The sequence below is a fragment of the Notolepis coatsorum genome, assembly GCF_963971535.1.
Source record: "Notolepis coatsorum genome assembly, chromosome: 19".
In the NCBI taxonomy this organism is placed as follows: domain Eukaryota; kingdom Metazoa; phylum Chordata; class Actinopteri; order Aulopiformes; family Paralepididae; genus Notolepis; species Notolepis coatsorum.
The window spans coordinates 33123972-33145375 of NC_140183.1; the positions used below are offsets into that span (position 1 = coordinate 33123972).

General features: G+C 41.9%; 1 protein-coding gene across 7 annotated transcripts; it reads right to left on the minus strand.

The window, feature by feature from the left end:
* Nucleotides 1–398: 398 nt before the first annotated feature.
* Nucleotides 399–20963, minus strand: polr3glb (RNA polymerase III subunit GL b). Of its 7 annotated transcripts, none has more exons than XM_084335683.1 (8): nucleotides 20718–20963; nucleotides 19048–19216; nucleotides 17641–17770; nucleotides 9442–9522; nucleotides 6462–6518; nucleotides 3613–3713; nucleotides 1018–1137; nucleotides 399–672 (listed from the first exon to the last, which is right to left on the minus strand). In XM_084335683.1, the coding sequence occupies exons 2-8, from the start codon at nucleotides 19165–19167 to the stop codon at nucleotides 586–588; spliced, it is 696 nt and encodes a 231-aa protein (XP_084191809.1). In that variant the 5' UTR covers nucleotides 19168–19216; nucleotides 20718–20963; the 3' UTR covers nucleotides 399–585. The 7 variants fall into 7 exon arrangements, with proteins under 7 accessions (XP_084191809.1, XP_084191812.1, XP_084191810.1 ...); XM_084335686.1 differs by having other exon boundaries at nucleotides 3613–3698; nucleotides 9442–9510; nucleotides 19048–19227; XM_084335684.1 differs by having other exon boundaries at nucleotides 9442–9510; nucleotides 19048–19227.
* Nucleotides 20964–21404: the final 441 nt, after the last annotated feature.

The window sequence follows — 21404 nt, forward strand, 5'->3', positions numbered from 1 at the left end:
TTCTCGTCGTAGGATGGCGAACAGCGGGGGTGAACGGCCTAGTGGCAGTGTTGTGCTGGAGCCAGGAACGCCCCACGACGCACAGAGGACGCCGCGACAGTGAAGCGCTGGTGGAGGGTAGAGTTGTAGTCGACCCTCTGACGGTGAAGACATTATCTCTTTGTTTTTTCCGAAAATTTGCGAGAGAAAAAGATACAATGTCAACGTAGCTCTTTCCAACAAACTACTTTTAGCACTAAACTAAAGTGGTGTATACACGAAAACTTCTCGTGGTGAAAGTAGGGAAGGAGCTGATTGTGTGGCCACAACCCCGCTTATATAGGAGCGGATGTGGGTGTGGCCAGGCAAGTGGGTGTGTGCATGTGAACGTTTTTTCATTATTAGAATGGATTAAAGGGATAGTTCCAATAGAGCAGAGCGTAAAGCTATACAATCTATAACGGCTAGTGCTTGATACTGGTAAGAGCCCAGCTAATAAAAAAATATTTTAAATACAATTACAATTCATGGACAGTTCTGAAGTCTTTTTGACGTCTTCTTTTTGTCCACCAGTCTCTTATGTCTTGTCAAATTGCTGCATTGTCCTCAGTAAACTGCTTCATCAATATTCTCATCGCTGTCCCCTCCAAAGTCCTCTCCGTTGTCAAAGTAGGACATGATGTAGTCTGTCTCCTGTGAGGAAATTCTAAGGTTAATACAACATGATGTGGACACCGTCCTAAACCAGCCATCCCCACGGCAAAGCCCTAGAATGAGAACAGGACTGAAACAGAGAGGAATAGAGGCAGCTAGAATGAGAACAGGACTGAAACAGAGAGGAATAGAGGCTGCTAGAATGAGAATAGGACTGAAACAGAGGAGTATAGAGGCTGCTACTGTAGAATGAGAAGATGACTGAAAAAGAGAGGAATAGAGGCTGCTAGAATGCATAATCTGAGTGGTTTGTTCAGCAAAGATTTTAAGAAGAAATGTATATTATAGTACTGTGTACTTTTCCACTGATGAATTTGAAGTTACCTCCTCAAGCTCCTCCTCATCGTACTCCTCCTCTCCCTCCGCCTCTTCCTCCTCCTGCTTCTTCTTCTCCTCTCCCTCCTCCTCATCTGAGCTCACCTGCTCTTCCTTCTTCTCCAGCGTCTGGTGAACAAAAGTCAAACCAATGAGCAAGAAGATGCATAGGTCGCCACGACTTGGGCTACACAAGAGTTCCGACCCATTTCCCCGTTTCAGAATTCTATGTGGGAATCATGGTTGCTTGATTAGATGATACAGTTTTGGTCGTGTTCAGTATGATTTTTGCCGACACTGGCGGGGAGGGGGGGTAACACAAAGTCTAACACCAGGTCTAACACCGGGTCTAACACCAGGTCTAACACCGGGTCTAACACCGGGTCTAACACCGGGTCTAACACCAGGTCTAACAGCTGGTCTAACACCAGGTCTAACAGCTGGTCTAACAGCTGGTCTAACACCAGGTCTAACACCTGGTCTAACAGCAGGTCTAACAGCTGGTCTAACACCAGGTCTAACAGCTGGTCTAACAGCTGGTCTAACAGCTGGTCTAACACCAGGTCTAACACCAGGTCTAACACCTGGTCTAACACCAGGTCTAACAGCTGGTCTAACAGCTGGTCTAACACCGGGTCTAACACCAGGTCTAACACCAGGTCTAACAGCTGGTCTAACACCAGGTCTAACAGCTGGTCTAACACCAGGTCTAACACCAGGTCTAACAGCTGGTCTAACAGCTGGTCTAACACCAGGTCTAACACCTGGTCTAACAGCTGGTCTAACACCAGGTCTAACACCAGGTCTAACACCGGGTCTAACAGCTGGTCTAACACCAGGTCTAACACCAGGTCTAACACCAGGTCTAACAGCTGGTCTAACACCAGGTCTAACAGCTGGTCTAACACCAGGTCTAACAGCTGGTCTAACACCAGGTCTAACACCAGATCTAACACCAGGTCTAACACCAGGTCTAACAGCTGGTCTAACACCAGGTCTAACACCTGGTCTAACACCAGGTCTAACAGCTGGTCTAACAGCTGGTCTAACACCAGGTCTAACAGCTGGTCTAACACCAGGACTAACACCAGGTCTAACAGCTGGTCTAACACCAGGTCTAACAGCTGGTCTAACAGCTGGTCTAACAGCTGGTCTAACACCAGGTCTAACACCAGGTCTAACACCAGGTCTAACAGCTGGTCTAACACCAGGTCTAACAGCTGGTCTAACACCAGGTCTAACACCTGGTCTAACACCAGGTCTAACAGCTGGTCTAACAGCTGGTCTAACACCAGGTCTAACAGCTGGTCTAACACCAGGCCTAACACCAGGTCTAACAGCTGGTCTAACACCAGATCTAACAGCTGGTCTAACAGCTGGTCTAACAGCTGGTCTAACACCAGGTCTAACACCAGGTCTAACACCAGGTCTAACAGCTGGTCTAACAGCTGAATTGCATACAAATTAGACTCATGCATGAGGTTCATTTAGCGGAATATTATTATTATTCTTCTTAACACTTTCAGCGCCGGACCCGATGATAGTCAGGGTAACTCGCCGAACGTTGAGCGCCAGGACCCCCGAAAACCCAAGTATAGTCAGGTTTTCATCGTTATTTCTTTTATTCGATATTTCCATTCATAAAACATCCCGGGAGCCTGTGGTATCACTGGGGATGGGTCTAAGATTGCAAAAGTCCAATACCGCCACCTGCCGCCTTGCGGCCGCTATTGCACTCCATTTGAAACTATGTGGTTTGATGTGTCGGTCGATCTGCGGCCTGCGGGCGGAGTCTAACTAGTCGGACAGGTCAATCGCTTATAACGCATGCATCGACGAGAATCAAGCAGTCCCGGTTCGTGTTCATTGCTGGATTACGTTGGCAACACGATCGACATCAATACTTAATTGGAATATTCTTTTTGCAGTACATCCTAGTCAAGGTAAGGGCTATTATGGTATCAATCTTGCGTTGATCCGAGCATGCCTTCATTGTGATCCGAAAGTGTTACTGTAACGTTACTCCACAACGTATGCCGTTGGTGACGATCAGAGCATAAAAAAAAATCCCCCCCCCCCCCCCCCCCCCACGCATTCATGATGAAACATAATACCGATAATATACATTTTTTATTTGAGAACAGCAGCTAGTCCAGGGAAGAAACGATAACGCTTTTACTAGAATACATGTTTCCGGCCATTACACAGCCTTTTGGAAATGACACCAGACCACCCTGAAACTACACTCATATTCACGACGGTATAAAGCGGGAATGTATGGATGGAAAAATGATCAGTTTTTTGCATCTTGACCGGAAGAAACTCAATGACAATCGACTATATTAATAGATCCATAGCTATAATATATAATATAGCTTTAGCGCTTTAAACACCACCACGTATTCCCATTCGTTTAAAGCAGTGGCCTTTCAACAGTAACAGTAAACAGCGACCTCTGGCGCTGAAAGTGTTAATCTTATTATTATTAATAATAATAATAATAATAAAATACAAATAACAATAAAAACAACAATAATAACAATAATACTATGAATAATGAAAAACAGCATCACAGTAGGGTTCTGCCCCTTAAGGCCTCCATACCTCCAGCTTCAGGATGATCTCCTGCTTGTCCACCTGCACCTTCTTGCTGGGCGGAGCTACTGACGTCTCCAAGGTAAGAGAGGTGTCTGCAACACACAAGCCTTTCACTTAATCTTTACACATATATTTATCTACAACTGTTTGGATATATCTGCATATATCTTTGTTCTCATACCTGTACACATACCAGTATATATATATTATATCTATATATCTTATTAGTTGTACCACTGGCCAGTATGGCTTACTACCATAGTGTATTTATAATGGTAAGTATCACTCTACATAATGATACTGTACATACATCAGTTTAGCATACATTACTCAGTAGCTTGCTATATATATACAGTATATATATATCACATTTAATCACTTGTACATTGTAACTGCCTCTGTGTTCAGTTTAAGTTTTGGTTCCTACCAGTTTTTGGTTCCTACCAGGTTTTTGGTTCCTACCTAAATGCTGCTAGATTAATGGCAGAACTAATCGTTGAAGCCCACAGTGTCCGGGGACGTTTTATGCCGATGCACGCGTGTCAAGCAGGGCTCCAGACTAACTTTTTACATTGGCTGCACCAATGCGCCTAACTTTTTCATTTAGGTGCACCCAAAAAATTTCACTGCGCCCACTTTGACTACCTAGGATGGCTTAGAGTAGACGACAGAGTACAGCAACTTGCAATGGGCCTGGTCTACAAGATACACTACACCACACAGGTACCCATGTACATGTCGAAATACTTCCCAAAGGTCAGTAAATACCACGCCCACAACACCAGAGGGAGTTCCACAAATCATGTGCAACCCAGATTCGGCACAAACAAGGGACTAAACACATTTCGCAATTATGCCACAACAATGTGGAACGCCCTACCCACAGCCGAAAAAATATGTGAATCCCAACATTCAAAACCTCCCACCTACGGGAGGCTGCAATTCGAAACTGGCCACCATAAATGTCCGCGCCTCACTTGACTTGACTTACTCGCAGGTTTTTTTTTTTTTTGCAAGTGTCTCGACTTTAGGCACATAGCGAATTAATGAAGGCTTTATTTGGCGGATTGCAGAGTGGGTACAATACAGTGCGGCTCGGTACGCGCAGTTGTTTGGGGGATGCAGACCGGAGAGGGACGTTTGTCTTGTTTGTCACCATTTTCAATTCATGGTGAACATTGCTGCGGTTGAGTAGTAGTACCTACTTACTGGTCACGGCGGAGGCTTCAATAACGTTTGAATGATAATCCATTTTGTGAATCCATTTGTTGAAACAACTTTTTTGGCCGACAGCTCCTGCTACCTTAACGTTAGCTGCGCTCTAACGTTACATAGCTTAATTAACGTGTATAACATACCACTGTAACGTTAAGCAGCTTGTGTTCCGCTGGGAAAGCATCACTGCATACACTTTGTTTAATCCAAACGTCCATTCGGAAACGTTGTATTATGAAACCAGTATGATTGTTCTCTTCATTTTTATTTTAATATGAGCTACTAAACTAAACATGTGGTGTCGCACAATGGAAGTGGACACGGTTTCAGGTTTCACAGTCGCGCATGTTTTTTTTTTTTTATCCCGTCATTCAGTGAATAACGGTCAGAGCCAATCAGAGGCAGATCGGCGCTGGTCTTTGCATAATGCACGTGTTAGAACCAATCAAAGGCAGAGTTTTTTTTTCTTTTTCTTTTGAGCGCACATGGCCGGGAAAAAGATGCTACACACACACACACACACACACATACACACAGACCTGCTGGGAGGTGCACCAGTGCGACAAGGGAAAACATCCAGTCGCACTGCACTGATATTTGGTCGCAAAATGCGACCAAAAAGGTCGCACTCTGGAGCCCTGTCAAGAGATAGTTCAGTCACAGTCTTCTTGTAAAGAGATAGCTTCAGTCACAGTCTTCTTGTAAAGAGTTCATAACGTCAAGAAGATGATAAAGTCCCCATAATTTCCTCTCTTATTGCATGCAGCCAATAAGGTAATAAAGTTTTGGTGTTGTGGTTGTTGCTATGTAGGCCCAAGCCATGTAGCTAAGTGCTAACTAAATGTTTGCTATGTAGGCCCAAGCCATGTAGCTAAGTGCTAACTAAATGTTTGCTATGTAGGCCCAAGCCATGTAGCTAAGTGCTAACTAAATGTTTGCTATGTAGGCCCAAGCCATGTAGCTAAAGTGCTAACTAAATGTTTGCTAAATGAGTTATTATTGCAGAAGGACTTAATGTGTTTTGTAGGTTAACAATATTGCAAAGAGATGTGACACTAAGAGACGAGTAGAAATAATATGGATGTATGTTGTTATTGTTTGATCTGTGATTTATTGTATTTCATGTATGTGTTTCACAGTTCTCACGGTCCGGATTTGAAATAAATCCCACCAGTACTATAAAGAATGTGTTGCTGTCATCATTGCATAAGAGGGAATTACATACATTGTATATTAAGAATGCACTTTACTGTTACATTTGCACTCTGGTTAGATACCTTCTTTTTGTTGTACTGTACTTGTGCTGTACGATGACAATACATTTAAATCGAATCTAATCTAATGTTTGTAAGAGACCACGGTTGCTAAACCATCTAGCCTAGCTGTTGGCCAAAAACACCTCTCCCGGAGTTTTAAGCTAGGCTAGTGGTCCATATCCGCTTCCATTCATTTGTGCTAAGCTAGGCTAGTTTTCAGCCGGATAGCTTTCTACTGAACGGAACGGAGAGGAAATTGGCATCCATCTTCTTGTCTGACTCTGGAGAAGACTGTAAGTGCATAATGTTGGCCTGTTCCTTTAAATAAAATATATCATGGTTGTAAAAACCTGAGCAGGCAACTGTGAAACATGTTCTACTCACTCTCTTTCTGGGGTCTCCGGACACGGATGCGCAGCTCTTTAGGCAACCTCTTCCAATCTAAACTCATTTAAAACAAAACAAACAATCAATACATTTTGTTATACAACCTAATTAAAATACAGAACAGGCACATTGACGCCTCCCAGTCAAGTATGGCACAGTCACAGCACTGAAAACCACATTGCACCAGCCAGGGCTCTAGATTTGAACAAGAATATGCATCACATACAGTATGCTGCCTTTGTTTTTTCTAAAAGTGTGAGATTGTAGAAGTGTTAGATGTTTGACTTGGCTGCATTAATCAGATCGCACCAAACGACCAAATCTACTCTCTTGTATGTGTAAACTACTTGGCAATAAAGACCTTTCTGATTCTGATTATTATGGTTGCCAAAGGTTGGAGATCAAGGTTTTAAACTCTGCAACAGAGGGGAGAATCTCAAGCTTTAAGGACTGTTGGAGTTCATTCCATGAGCTAGAGGGGCATCATAGCAAAATACAGATTTACAGAGCAAACATCGTTAACGTTACCGCAAACGGTTTGTCGCGGTAACGGGGTAACTTAGTATTATATAAAAAATTTAAACATTGTGCACTTCCAAATTGTTCCAACCCGTCCACTTTGCATAGAGTTCATAGACTGAAATATGCCGTTCCATGAGTGGAGAGACCTTCTGCAGAAAGAGTGGAGGTAATGCAATTATTACAAATGGTGACTATTCTGACTGACAATATGCATTAAGCATTGGGAATATTGCTGTGCATTGGTATTGCTGCTGCCATGCTCTTTAACACATTGAGCGCCACGCCCCTTCCGGGAAATTAGGCCTAGTACGCCAACGCTTTAACCCTTTCTCCGCCAATAACGTCATACGACGGGTTTCAAGTTCATGCAAATTCTGCCAATAACGGCGTACGACGTGATTCTGATCATAATTTCATATTTTCGCCATGGTATTCATATTTCACTCACGGAGCCTTGTCGGATGCTGTGTGAGCCAGCACAACTCTGCAACTAGGGATGGGTACCTTTCACATTTGAACCGATACCGGTACCGGTACCGATACCTGTGAATCGATACCGGTACCCAACGGTACCTTTTTTCGGTACTTTAGTCTCAAGAAATTTTATTTACCTACCTCAGTCGTAAAAAAAAAATCCAAACTTCAAATAACTACAATTTCGACAGTTTTCGGCTTGTCATTGCTCCGACTGCTTTGTTGTTGAATCAAGTCAAATCCTAGGTAAGCATATATTGTGCGTGTGAACGTTGACATGAAAAGAAAAAAGTAAAAAAAAAAAAAAAAAAAAAAAAAAAAGTAATACAAAATATTTTTTTTAATTTTTTTTAAATTTTTTTAAAAAAAAATTTCCGGTTTCTCACTTGATTCGATACTCGGTAGTACCGACGTGTTTCGGTTCTGTACCTCAAAAGTACCGAATTCGGTACCCATCCCTATCTGCAACGCTTCAATACTGCCACCTGGTGGCTGATCGGCGAGTTGCAACCGGATGTGGATCTCTTGTGATCCCGGTGCGTCTCCCTATTCCGTCCGGCCACTCGTTTATCGTCGCGGGACTCAATACACACACTGTGGATATGGATCTTTGCCATAACTCAATAATCTACATGATTTGGGCGTTTATTAGTAATATACAAACCGGAAATGGATCGCCTCGATCCCCACCACATAACTGGGATCTGTTTGCTTCACTCTCATCGCCCAACGGTACGAGGAGACTGACGTGAGTTTCAGCGTTTTTGTTTATCATTTTCGATACAAACTGCTCTGATCAATATATCACCCATACTACATAAATCATTTAACGTCGGCCATGGAATTATAAACGACCCCCCCCCCCCCCCCCCTCCGTTCACCCACGCATGATCAGTCATAACGTTTAGGACCATGTACAGTTGACATTTTTTATATAGCACGCATCGGTATCAAACGGCATTTGATAATCTAATATATGCATTTATGTCTATATCTCACGTTCTAGGAAATACTGCAGAAAACGATAAAAACATATTTATACTCTAGACGGTATTTTCGTATGAATGTGTGAATGAAAAAGTAAAACGTTCCTACATCCTGAACGATAGATAATCGATGTTGAATGAGCAATAGTAATGTCAATTTAGCAATACAATTTAAAAAGTTATAGCCCTGCAAAGATGGTGAACATCTCCATAGACTTACAGTATAAGATGATCAAAGTGGTGGCAGGGAATGGGTTAATCAATGGGAGGACAGGGATATTTGTGAGTGCTTAAAAATAATATATCTTAAATTATGGCTATGGGTCTAATACACCCGTCGCTTATCAATTACTTGCTTGCAGTCATCATGTACGAAACGGATTGTTTTCTCATCTGTACATTTCCGTTTTATACCGTTTTGAATACGAGTATAGTTTTGGTGATTTCTAGTAATTCCAGAGAAAGACGCGATAATAGGCCTTTAGTGGAATACACAAAACACATTGAAATTTTTCGGCTGATTTATGAATAGTTTTCAAATAAACGCTAGATTATCGATAGTATATGTGTCCTTATGCACGATACAGAAGCGGGCTGAAAAACCGATTATCCGTGCCTTGCTCAGCGCCAACGGCACGCACACACACACACGCTCCGATGGCGGTGAAAGGAACATCTGATTAACCCAAGACTGGTAACATAGATTCCTTACCTCACATCTGATGTTCTGCAAAAAGATTAATCCAATACCTGATCGCCATTCCAAATATTGATCGCGTTTATTGATCCAACGTTATATATCCAAAACACATAATCCACGCTGTGTATTACTTGAGTAGTACTCGAGCACTACTCAAGTAATACATGCGAGTACTGGACCTGGGAAAACATTACTCATGCTCATCCCTAATCTGTAGCATAAGGAAAACATCACTCATGCCCATCACTAATCTGTAGTGTAAGGAAAACACTAAACTATAGCAGTGGAAACTTACCTGGTTTCCACTCAATCATGTTGTCCGCTGGTTCGCTGTTCTGGTACTTGTCAGAATAACGCTCCACGTCTAAAGAAAGAACTGATAGCCATGAGGTGGAAAAAACTGGAGAGGCTAACAATGATTAATTGGTCTCTGACACTGTTGGATATAATTTATATGGAAATCTCTACTGCACGGGTGATTGGGATTGGACAGGCCAGCATTGGACTTTGGGTCTCAGCGGCCGAGAGAGTAAAGGCCACAATCTAGCGGCGGAGAGGGGTCGGGCTGTTGGTCCTGGGGGGTCCTGGGGTGGGAATTATCTTTTGTGGTGTCTATTGTGGTGTCTGTAATAGTATAAGTTGATTTTTTTATGTTATGTTCTGTGTTTATTATTTTTGTTATTGCTAATGTCATTGTTGTTATTATTATTGTGGTATTGTGAGGTCTTGTTATTGTTACTGTATTGTGTTTGTCTTGTGTATAAAAAGAAATACAAATATTTGATAAAAAAAAATTAAAGAAAGAAACCCACCCACTATTTAGGCTACATAGAGTTTTATCAAACAATGTTTAAACAAAAGCACAACGCACTCTGAACCAAATTACATTTGTAGAATATCTATATCCTTTAACTCATTCTGCGCCATCGCTTAACACATTCGGGACCGGCCATGGACATGTCCGTGTTTCGGATCCAACGGTAGAGGGCCAACTACGGACATGTCCGTGGCAAGGTTGTTTTGGCTTTTATTCCATTTTAATAACCTACTCAATGTCACCGAGCGGCACTGCTGATTTACCCTACTCTTGGAATTCGAAAAAGTGCATTACCGGCCAGATCCTCGTAGGGGCGCTGTCTTGATAATGCAGTGTTCCCTGTGGCAGAATGGTCTTTTATTTTTCTTGACTTTGAATGGAGTTTCCTGTTAGCTGGAATCTATACGTGTAGCATGTAGCATGGAATACCTTTTGCGACGCCGAATTCACTATGCAGTAAAGGAATATATCATCAGCCAATGGACATATCGATCTACCAGATGGCGATCGATAACTGGGAAATCCTTTTGGGGATCCAACCGGCCCACGGTAAGATCTTCTTCACGTAAATTACAGCCCGATCGGGCCTTGCTCTCATACTCAACCAGGCGATCAGCGAATGTGGCTACTGAGGCTAACGCCGTTATTGGTAATCAATAATCAGAAACAACGTCCCCCGCCCCCCTTTCATGCATTCATGGTGGACCATGAATACCGACAATATGCATTTCGATTTTTTGCTCTAGCTTCTGTAGTGCCGAAACGCCATTTGATTTAATGTTATTAGCTTAGCGCCCTGTATTTCGCCTTCCAGGAAATATACCAGACCAAATCCCATATAACGCTTATATTCAAGACGCTATAAAATGGGAACGTATTGATGAACAAATTATTTCTTTAAGCCATCTTGGCCTGTGCGTCGATCAAAAGTCTCCGGTCGGATTTTTATTTGTCGGGCAAGGGAAGCGGTTGTCCTGATCAGATTGAGAAGCGTGAAATGCTCCCGGTGCATGATGTGTGGCGGATTATGTTGGCGACACGATGGACACCAATACTGGGACTGGCGATCAGATAGTTGGAATATTCTTTTTGGGGTACATCCTAGTGAAGGTAAGGCCTATATGGTACCAATCCTGCTGTGATCCAACCATGAATTCACTTCGATCACAAGATATGTGTGTAACGTTACTCCACAACGTGTGCCGTTGGTGACGATCAAAGCATAAATAAACGACCCCCCCCCCCACCATTTCATGCATTCATGATGAAACATAATACCGATAATATACAGTAGATGTGATTTCGAAATAGTAGCGTGTACAGGCGAGAAACGGCAACGTTTTTAGTGAATTGCACGTATTGCTGCATAGCGTCGTTTTTTGGGATTAGACAGGATTACTCTAAAACTATACTCATATTCACCACGGTATAAAACGGGAATGTATGGATGAAAAAATTATTTCTTTAACACATATTGAGCGATAGATAGTCGATGTCAAATGGGCCATAGTATTGTATCCATAGCTATCATATAGAATATAGTTATAGCCCTGCAAACACCGCCACGTATACCTATATTTTAGAGTGTCGGCCTGTTAAGTACAAACGATGCTCAACTGCGTGGCGCTGATTGAGTTAATTTGTATTTTGATGACACATTGCGTCCTGTGTTTTTGTCACTATCTTTCGTCATTGCATTTGTTTGTCATCCACGACTAAAATATTTTGAGCAGACCTGTCCATATTGCAGAATATTTATACCGAATTTAGGCACTGTGCCAGTGAAGATATTTTATAATTAATGAATATTTTGAGTGAGCAAGTTGTATTTAATGTTTAGTTAGGATAATATAACCTGCATATTATTATTATATGTGCTGCTTAACTCATTCTGCGCCAACCACGTAATATTACGTGTTTGCTCGCCAACCGTTGAGTGCCAAACACGTAATATTAAGTTTTTAGATAGTTTTTTCTTTTTTTCAATTATAATTTATTATGTTCTTGTGTGATGTACCACACATTTTATTGCTGTCTGATATATTGCAAATATTATTGCTGTCGTCTTGGCCAGGTCTCCCTTGCAAAAGAGATCTTGTATCTCAATGGGACTTCCTCGTTAAATAAAGGTTAAATAAAATAAAAATAAATAATATCCTATACACTCTCACAGACCTCTGTGTTATCATTGGAACTCATTCTGAGACCCCGAGAGTGCAATGCCGGCCGAATCCTGCTAGGTGGCGGTATCACCCACCCTTTGAAACCTTATTTCACACTGTGTGTTACATTATATATGGTCCGGGCAGAGAATTTGGACTCAGGTAAGTTAAACGCTTCATCCGATCACCTTGTAACGCGTTCAGCACACTTCATGCATATTGTGTGCCATTTCATGTCAGATCAGACAATTGGAATATTCTTTTTGGGATACCTCCTAGTAAAGGTAAGGACTATATGACATCAATCCTACTTTGATCCAACAATGATTTCACATCGATCGCAACGATCATATGTAACATACTCCAAAACGTATGCCGTTGCTGGCGATCAGAGCATCAAAAAACGACCCCCCCCCCCCTTGATGCATTCATGATGAAACATAACACCTATTATATACCTTTTGATTTTGAAATAGTAACGTGTCCAGGCAAGCAACACGAACGACTTTAGCTAAATTCACATAGCACTCCCCTCTTAACACATTGAGTGCCACGCCCCTTCCGGGAAGTGCATCTGGCCTTGCCGTCCATTAACCCCATGTAAACGTGCACCTTGTTTGTAGAGCTAAACCTATATTTTATATTATAGCTATGGGTCTAATAACGCCGTCGATTGTCAGTGAGTTGCTTCCAGTCAACGTGCAAAAAACAGATAATTTTTTCATCCGTACATTTCCGTTTTATACCGTTTTGAATATGAATATAGTTTTGGTGCTTCTGAGTAATTCCAGGAAAAAGATGCGAAAACAGCATTTTTGTGTAATTCAATAAACACGTTGTAATTTTTCGCCTGAATATAGAATCTTCCTGAAATCAACGCTAGATTATCATTATTATCCTTCCTTTTCCTTATGCATACATGAAATGTGCCCTGGAGCGCGGCGCTACCCCCCTCCCCTCCTGCACCCAACGGTAAACAGCCACACACATAAAACACAGACAGCTTCAATTGCGGTAGAAAAAAATATCAGATCAACGCAAGATTGGATATATAGAGTCCTTACCTGGTCTCTGATGTAATGCAAAAAAAAGAATCCAATTATCTGATCGCCATTCTAGTTATCCACAGCGATCCTGTCTCCGACGTTATTGGGCATTGCACATGAACGGGCGGGGTCAGTTGTCCAAGCCATCCCTACAAGCGCGTGTTTTGCCGGAGTGTTTAGGACCCAACCCCACGCCGCAGCTCGGTAGAGAAAAGAAACTACACCGTTTCTAATGGAGTGCAATAGTGGCCGAAGGCGTTAGAGGGTGGTATAAGACCGTCTGCCAGCTCAGACACACTCAGAACAGTATGCACAAGGTGCCCTGCTGAATTATGAATGGCAATAGCGAATAAAAGAAATACCGTGAGAAAAACATAGTTCTACGTTTCCGGGCACTCAACCGTCGGGCCACAGAAATGTAGTTCTACGTGAACGGCACCCAAAGGGTTAACCTGCGCCCCCAAAAGTGGCCATTTTAGTTTTCGTTTTTGAGGGCTGCATACTTTTTTTGCAAACCAGAATACTATACTTTATATTTATAGCACATGCATGAGCCTGGTCTCTTTTGAAAGATGACATTCTGAAGTGTACGATACAATAAAGAAAGATCACTTTTAGTGCTAATGAAATAGAGTAACATAGGTCTGAACTTGAGTTGTAGAAAAACTTGTTACTCAAGTTTTTCTGTAGTAGTTAGTAGTCGAGAGGTAGTATTTCCCCAGAAGGTGGTATGGCTTAAAAAAGCCGTATGTAGTACATGTCCAAATTTCATAAAGATCCATTCAGAAATGAGTGATTATGAGTGATTTTGGTAAACTGTGTACAAAAGAAAAACTCAGTTTTCTCATAGACTTCAATTCATTCGGCTGTTTTTCTCTTCCTGTTTTCGCTCGTTAGTTTTTCACTTAGATCCCTGATTCATACATCCCAGGTGGGGTATCATTGGAAAGCCACACTCATTGGCTACAACCCTCCACAATAATTTTCGAGATCGCCAAATGATTGACAGAACTAGAGCCCCAAGAGTCGGGAGTGGTATTTTGCGCAATACCGTGTACTTTGCACAAGCCTCAAATACCGGCATGTAACTCGAGAACCGCTGAACGGATTCTGTCACCTGAAAGGGCTATCGACAGGCAACAAATGGAGCTTCAATTCGATATATTGTATTACAAAATATGCACACCGAGCCACTAGTGGTCGCCAAAGTGCCGGTGGGCAAATCGTCTTAAAAAGGGCCCACATAACATTGCATGTTAACACAATGAGCGCCACGCATCATGAGCATCTTATACGTCTCACTGCCAGTACTGTAAGCCTATGGAGTCGCTCACCTTCTTTGCAGGGCTATAACTTTTTTAAATATTATAGCTATATCGACATTACTATGGCCCATTCAACATCGGGTATCTATCGTTCCCGATGTGGGAACGTTATATTTTCCCATGCATACATTGTCGAGTTAATACCGTCGTGAATATAAGTATGTTTTTAGAGTGTAGAGCAGTAATTCCTAGAACGCGAGTTATAGGCCCCGACGCATATTATACATAATCGATTGGCGTTTCGTTCCGCTATATTAAAAAATTCAAATGCATATGATCGGTATACATTATGTTCCATCATGCGTGGAGGAAAGAGGGGGGGGGGTCATTTATGATTCCTTGATTGTCAGTAACGGCTTTCTTTAGTATGACATCATACGTTGATCAGATAGATTGCAATGAAATAAATGGGGAATCGAGCTGGAATTAACGTTAGATTCCTCTTACCTGTGGCCGATGAGTCTGGAGAAAAAATATTCCAATTATTTGACTTCCATCTGCTAGATCCATTTTCCGTTTGTACGACACAATAAAACGCCGAAAGCATATTGATTCTTGCGTCTCGAAAGCTATCCAATGCACTATAGTGTTTGTCTGGATCCACATAACAAGATAGCTCTGCCCGGAACATTTTCCCCGATGCACAGAACGCAATATCCGACAGAGTCCACAGTCTCCCGGAGCCTTACTGGATGAATTATGAATGCCAATAGCGAATAAAGGAAATAACGATCATAAAAACGAGTAAACTCGTTATTGGCGTTATTAGATTGGCGGCCAATAACGAGTATAGATTGGCGCAGAAACGGTTAAGAGGGCTCCATAACTCAGCTTTTCAGGAATTAGCCCGGATCACTCTGAAACTATACAATATTATCCACGGGATAACACGCGAACGTATACATGCAAAAGTTTACTATTTTTTTACATGTTGGACGAGAGATAGTGACTGTTAAATGAGCCATAGTATTGTCTCCATAGCTATAATATAGAATATAGATATAGCTCTGCAAACATCGTGACGCACAGTGAAAATAGGCAATGGAAAGCTGGCGCATTGACTACACTACAGGGATGAGGGTAATAGCTGGCGCTGAATGAGTTAATATAGCCTACATAAACAAATCTGTCTATTTATCGATACTCCCATCAATCGACAATCATCACGTTGCATTACTGCTGATCAGCACGCCTATCAGAAATAAATGTTTACTGTATGATCATCTCAGAACCAAGCATTTGAAATTACATGGCTTAGTGCTTAGCCTTATTTATAATAGCGTTCACTATCACTGCCAGACTTGGAGCAAATCACGCCACTTTGCGAAGGATATCTCGGCCTGGGGCTGCATATTTCTCGAACAAATCATATACCGTTCATAAGATCTATTTTCTGATATTCCAACGAAACCTCAATCAACAAAATCCATGCATAGATTCTGGCTATACAGGACGAAATGTAAGGTGGCATAGTCAGTCGCTTATAGCCTTATTTTTCACAGCCAGACTTGGAGCAAATCACGCCACTTTGCGAAGGCTATCTCGGCCTGGGGCTGCATATTTCTCGAACAAATCATATACTGTTTATAAATCTATTTTCTGGTGTTCCAACGAAATCTCAATCAACAAAATCCGTGCATAGATTCTGGCTGTACAGGACGAAATGTAAGGTGGCATAGTCAGTCGCTTATAGCCTTATTTTTCACAGCCAGACTTGGAGCAAATCACGCCACTTTGCGAAGGCTATCTCGGCCTGGTGCTGCATATTTCTCGAACAAATCATATACTGTTTATAAATCTATTTTCTGGTGTTCCAACGAAATCTCAATCAACAAAATCCGTGCATAGATTCTGGCTGTACAGGACGAAATGTAAGGTGGCATAGTCAGTCGCTTATAGCCTTATTTTTCACAGCCAGACTTGGAGCAAATCACGCCACTTTGCGAAGGCTATCTCGGCCTGGGGCTGCATATTTCTCAAACAAATCATATACCATTTATAAATCTATTTTCTGGTGTTCCAACAAAATCTCAATCAACAAAATCCGTGCATAGATTATGGCTGTACAGGACGAAATGTAAGGGAGCGTCCTTATTGCATAATTACTACTGTACTACTGTAACTTTTCCCACGACAACACACCCCTCTTGACAATTTAGGCCAGTGAAGATATTTTATAATAAATTTTTTTTTTGAGTGAGCAAGTTGTATTTAATGTTTAGTTAACTTAGGATAATAGAACCTGCATTATCATATACTCCAGAATGAACGTTTCATTGGCCTGCTTCCAGCGTCTACTCCTCACGGACCGACGACACGTTATAAATGAAACGTTTATTCTGGAGCATAAGTGTGTGTGGTGGTACAATTGGAACGTGAGTGCAGTCAATATTGATAATAATAATAAACGTATTTATATAGCATTATGATGCCTGCGTCTAGCAACAATTACTGCTGCCATGATCACCTGTGACGCTGGCATGATGTCCCATAGCGTTTAGGGCTTTGTGCTTAGTTACCACCATGTCTGTGAAGATGGTAGATGCGTAGCGTTAACTGCTCGGTGCAATTGGCGCCGGGCTTTGTGGATAGGGATAATTTTTGGACAAGGCTCATTTGCATAGAAAGGGGAAATGTTCCGCTATTTAAATACGCGCCAATTGCACCGGACGCAATGCTGATGGAACGCAGTTACCACCTCATTTCACCCGTTGCGCGTAGCAAACAGAGTTTCAGAGCTTCAAGCACCGGCTTTGCGTCGGAAAAAGCCGTGCAGACCCTTTGTGGATCCCGCCCTCAGTGTGCGCGTACATCAAGGAGGCAAAAAGGAACATACAGTAAATCCTGGTCAGAACAACAGGGCAGACTACAATATATTTGCATTGGTTAGCCATGCTAGCGATCTAAACAATCAATCCATGCCAAAGCCATGCTGATTTGGCTAAGTGACATCCATCTGTTTTTGTTAGAAACAACTTTTAGTCAGGGGAGTGCCATGGTTTCGCCATGGAGCCCTGTTGTATTTTAACGCAGGTAGTGGACAACTCAGTCATGTGATTCAGTGGGTATTGCTGATTGGCTATAAACAAGAAACCTTTCTATATGTTGAACATCCAGAGATCTCATTGGGTGGAGGCCTCTCACCTGTTTTGGGCGCAGCTGGACGGACGTAGAAGGGCAGCGTCTTCATGGCGCCTCGGAACTCTTGTTTCAGAGCCAACATGTACTCTGCCTCTTCTCCCATCACTAGAGGGACAGGCTTGTGTTCCATTGGCTACACAGGAATACAAGGTTCATATTAAACACAGAGAGCAGTAGAGTTCTGTCCTACTCAGCAAGCCCCAGTATATACAACCTTCCGCCCCAGGCCCAGTATATACAACCTTCAGCCCCAGTATATACAACCTTCAGTACCAGTATACAACCTTCAGTCCCAGTATATACAACCTTCAGTCCCAGTATACACAACCTTCAGTCCCAGTACATACAACCTTCAGTCCCAGTATACACAACCTTCAGTCCCAGTACATACAACCTTCAGTCCCAGTATACACAACCTTCAGTCCCAGTATATACAACCTTCAGTCCCAGTATATACAACCTTCAGTCCCAGTATATACAACCTTCAGTCCCAGTATATACAACCTTCAGTCCCAGTATACACAACCTTCAGTCCCAGTACATACAACCTTCAGTCCCAGTATATACAACCTTCAGTCCCAGTATACACAACCTTCAGTCCCAGTACATACAACCTTCAGTCCCAGTATACACAACCTTCAGTCCCAGTATATACAACCTTCAGTCCCAGTATACACAACCTTCAGTCCCAGTATATACAACCTTCAGTCCCAGTATATACAACCTTCAGTCCCAGTATATACAACCTTCAGTCCCAGTATATACAACCTTCAGTCCCAGTATATACAACCTTCAGTCCCAGTATATACAACCTTCAGTACCAGTATATACAACCTTCAGTACCAGTATATACAACCTTCAGTCCCAGTATATACAACCTTCAGTCCCAGTATATACAACCTTCAGCGTTCAGGGTGCCAGGACAGTGTTGTCATCAGTACCTTCAAACTGTTGTTTCCCATCCTTGACATTGTTGTACAATTTTGTAGCTTTCTGACAACTGTCCTTTTGGTTGATTACTTTTAGTAGGTATTGACGTGTCTTGAAAGAATATAAGCTGCTGACTTAGAATTCCTGGTAAATATCAATAGGTGCTTGTTGCCGATTTGCATATTGATAGATCCTTGGATCTCAATGAGGGTAAAGGGGTAGAAATGCTGCTAAGACATTTCCAGTAGTTTATTGAACAATGTGGTGACAAAAAAACACATTTATACAAATTGCTATTGAATTAAGGGTTTAAAATCCATCTGGAGGGATCTATAAAACTGTTGCAAATGTAAGTTGTTAAAATGATTCTATTACAAAACATATAAGGGGTTTTGAACCAGGGGACGTGTGGTCTGGATTCTGGAGGGTTATAGTACTCACAGGGAATAGTGGAGTAGGCTGGAGGGTTATAGTACTCACAGGGAATAGTGGAGTAGGCTGGAGGATGGAGGGGGGCAGGTTCTCTCCTTTGCCGATCCCTACCACCTCAACGCTGAAGCTCATGTGTCCCCCCCCCCTGCCGCGGTACCGGACAGCCATGACAGACGCTCAGTACACTGTCCTCTGAGGACCGTGGCTTAGTAGCTACCTGGATGGAAACTGTGAGTCAGGTGAGAAGAGAAGTCATCTGATCTGGTCAATGCATAGAAAACAGGGTGGCGACGTTTAAAGGTAGAATCCGTAATGTTTTCAAACAGCGACCTCTAGACAAAAGAATCACTCTTGGTGCTGCATTTTGTTTGCATCTTTAGTTTTGGGGAGGGGTTGGTATTGCTGGTTGATATTGTTGGCCACACCTCACCTCAGGCTGTAGAGAGAGGTCTGGAGAAATGCACTGTATAATAAGTTACTATATAGCTAGAATATCTATATTCATAATATCATATAATATAATATACAGTGAAGTTCTATAGTTATATTATAACTTATCTGGTATTATATTATGAATATTGGTAGAGACTGAGGTGTGGCCACCATCAATAGCAACCACTCCCCTCCCCTATCCACACTCAACTCCAACCCACACATTAGATTCGATTCTATTATGTATGGTCATCATACAGCACAAGTACAGTACAATGAAAATAAGTTAGCATCTAACCAGAGTGCAAATAGTAATGTGTATAACAATATACAGGACAGGTGTGTAATGTACAGTGTATATACAGTAATATACTGGGGGCGACAGTGGCTCAGGAGGTAGCGTGTGGATGTGTCCTTGAGCAAGACACTTAACCCCTAATTGCTCCTGATGAGCAGGTTGGCACCTTGCATGGTTGCCTCCGCTGTCGGTGTGTGAATGTGTGAGTGAATGGGTAAAATGTGAGTAACAAATTGTAAAGCGCTTTGGATAAAAGCGCTATATAAAAAAGCAGCCATTTACCATTTATATACAATGTAACAAGTGATTAAATGGAATATATATAACAAAGCTACTAAGTGAGTAAATATGTTAGTCTGATGTATGTACAGTATTATTATGTACAGTGAGTGATACAGGTATACAGTATACTATACACTATGGTCGTAAGTCATACTAGCCAGTGGTATAACTAATACGAGTAGGTAGGGATGTATAGTCATATAGCATGTATGTAAACAGGAATATATGCAGATATATTCACATCATCAGACACAAACAAAACATTTAAACAAAGTGCAAGATACCAAGAGGGGTTCTTTTGCTTAGAGGACTCTATTTGCCGCCATTATAGTTTTATTTTAGGTGCTATTCTACAGCTGAGACAGATGATAATAACACTAGTGGACATTTATGTTATACATATAAGTTACATAACATCAGGTTACACTTGGGCACTATTGAGCAACGTGGTTGGGAGCAGTCAGTAGGGATTGATGAAATCATCTCTCATTTCAACTACTTCATGCTAAATTATGTCCAACAAGTTTGAAAAGCCTCCATCTATATCAGCCCACAGCACAAAAGATAAGACACACTGTGGACCATTGCATTGGTTTGTCAGCTAGGTTAACGGAAAACGATATAGAAGCTGACCTATTTAAACCCAGAGACGTTTCAAATGATTGCTAACGTTATAACTTCCGTATATTTGCTATAATAGCTTTACCTCAGCTAGCTTAGTGCACAGTTGCTCTTGCAGAAGTAGGAAGAGGCTGTTAGCCGAAAGACAAGTTCTCAAATCAGTCGTTTCTCGCAACATGACAGGCAGCAGTTTAAATATCCGGCTTTCATGTTTGCTGCTAGACGGTCAGGTCCTTTGCAGGTTGTCATCGTTACCTCCAGAGACGGTAAACAATGAGAGAGTCTGCAGACATCTGTGTTATTGTTTACATTTTGGAGCGCTGGCGCGACAATTCACTGTCTGTGTGACTGGTTGTAGACACTGTGTAGACGGCGCCCTCTGCTGGACTGGAGCTGCACTTTGTTAACATCTCAGAACAGTCTGATTGATTGATTGATTGAAAAGTTTATTAACAGATTGCAGAATGGGTACAGTACAGTACAGCTCAATACATACAATTGTTAAGGGGATGCAGACCAGAGAAAGACTTTCGTCTTGTTTACATCAGGGTCCCCCATTTTCAATTCATCATAACATATATGACATACATGACATACAGATAGACAGTACTGCTACATAGATCTATACATTTATGACATATCAGATTTGCAAATACAGTACTGTTTGTGATACAAAAGTGTCCAGAAAAGGAGTGTATATACATTTGGCGTAGAAACTGTACATTGGAGGAGGTTGGTTGGGTGGGGTGGGGTTGGGTGGGTTGGGTGAGGG

Coding starts and splice junctions, on each gene's coding strand:
- polr3glb (XM_084335683.1), bottom strand. CDS start 19,167: ATGGCTGTCCGGTACCGCGGCAGGGGGGGGGGACACATGAGCTTCAGC. Junction 9,523..17,640: donor TCCAGCTGCGCCCAAAACAG/GTGAGAGGCCTC, acceptor CATGGCTATCAG/TTCTTTCTTTAGACGTGGAG. Junction 3,714..6,461: donor CCGGAGACCCCAGAAAGAGA/GTGAGTAGAACA, acceptor ATTAAGTGAAAG/GCTTGTGTGTTGCAGACACC.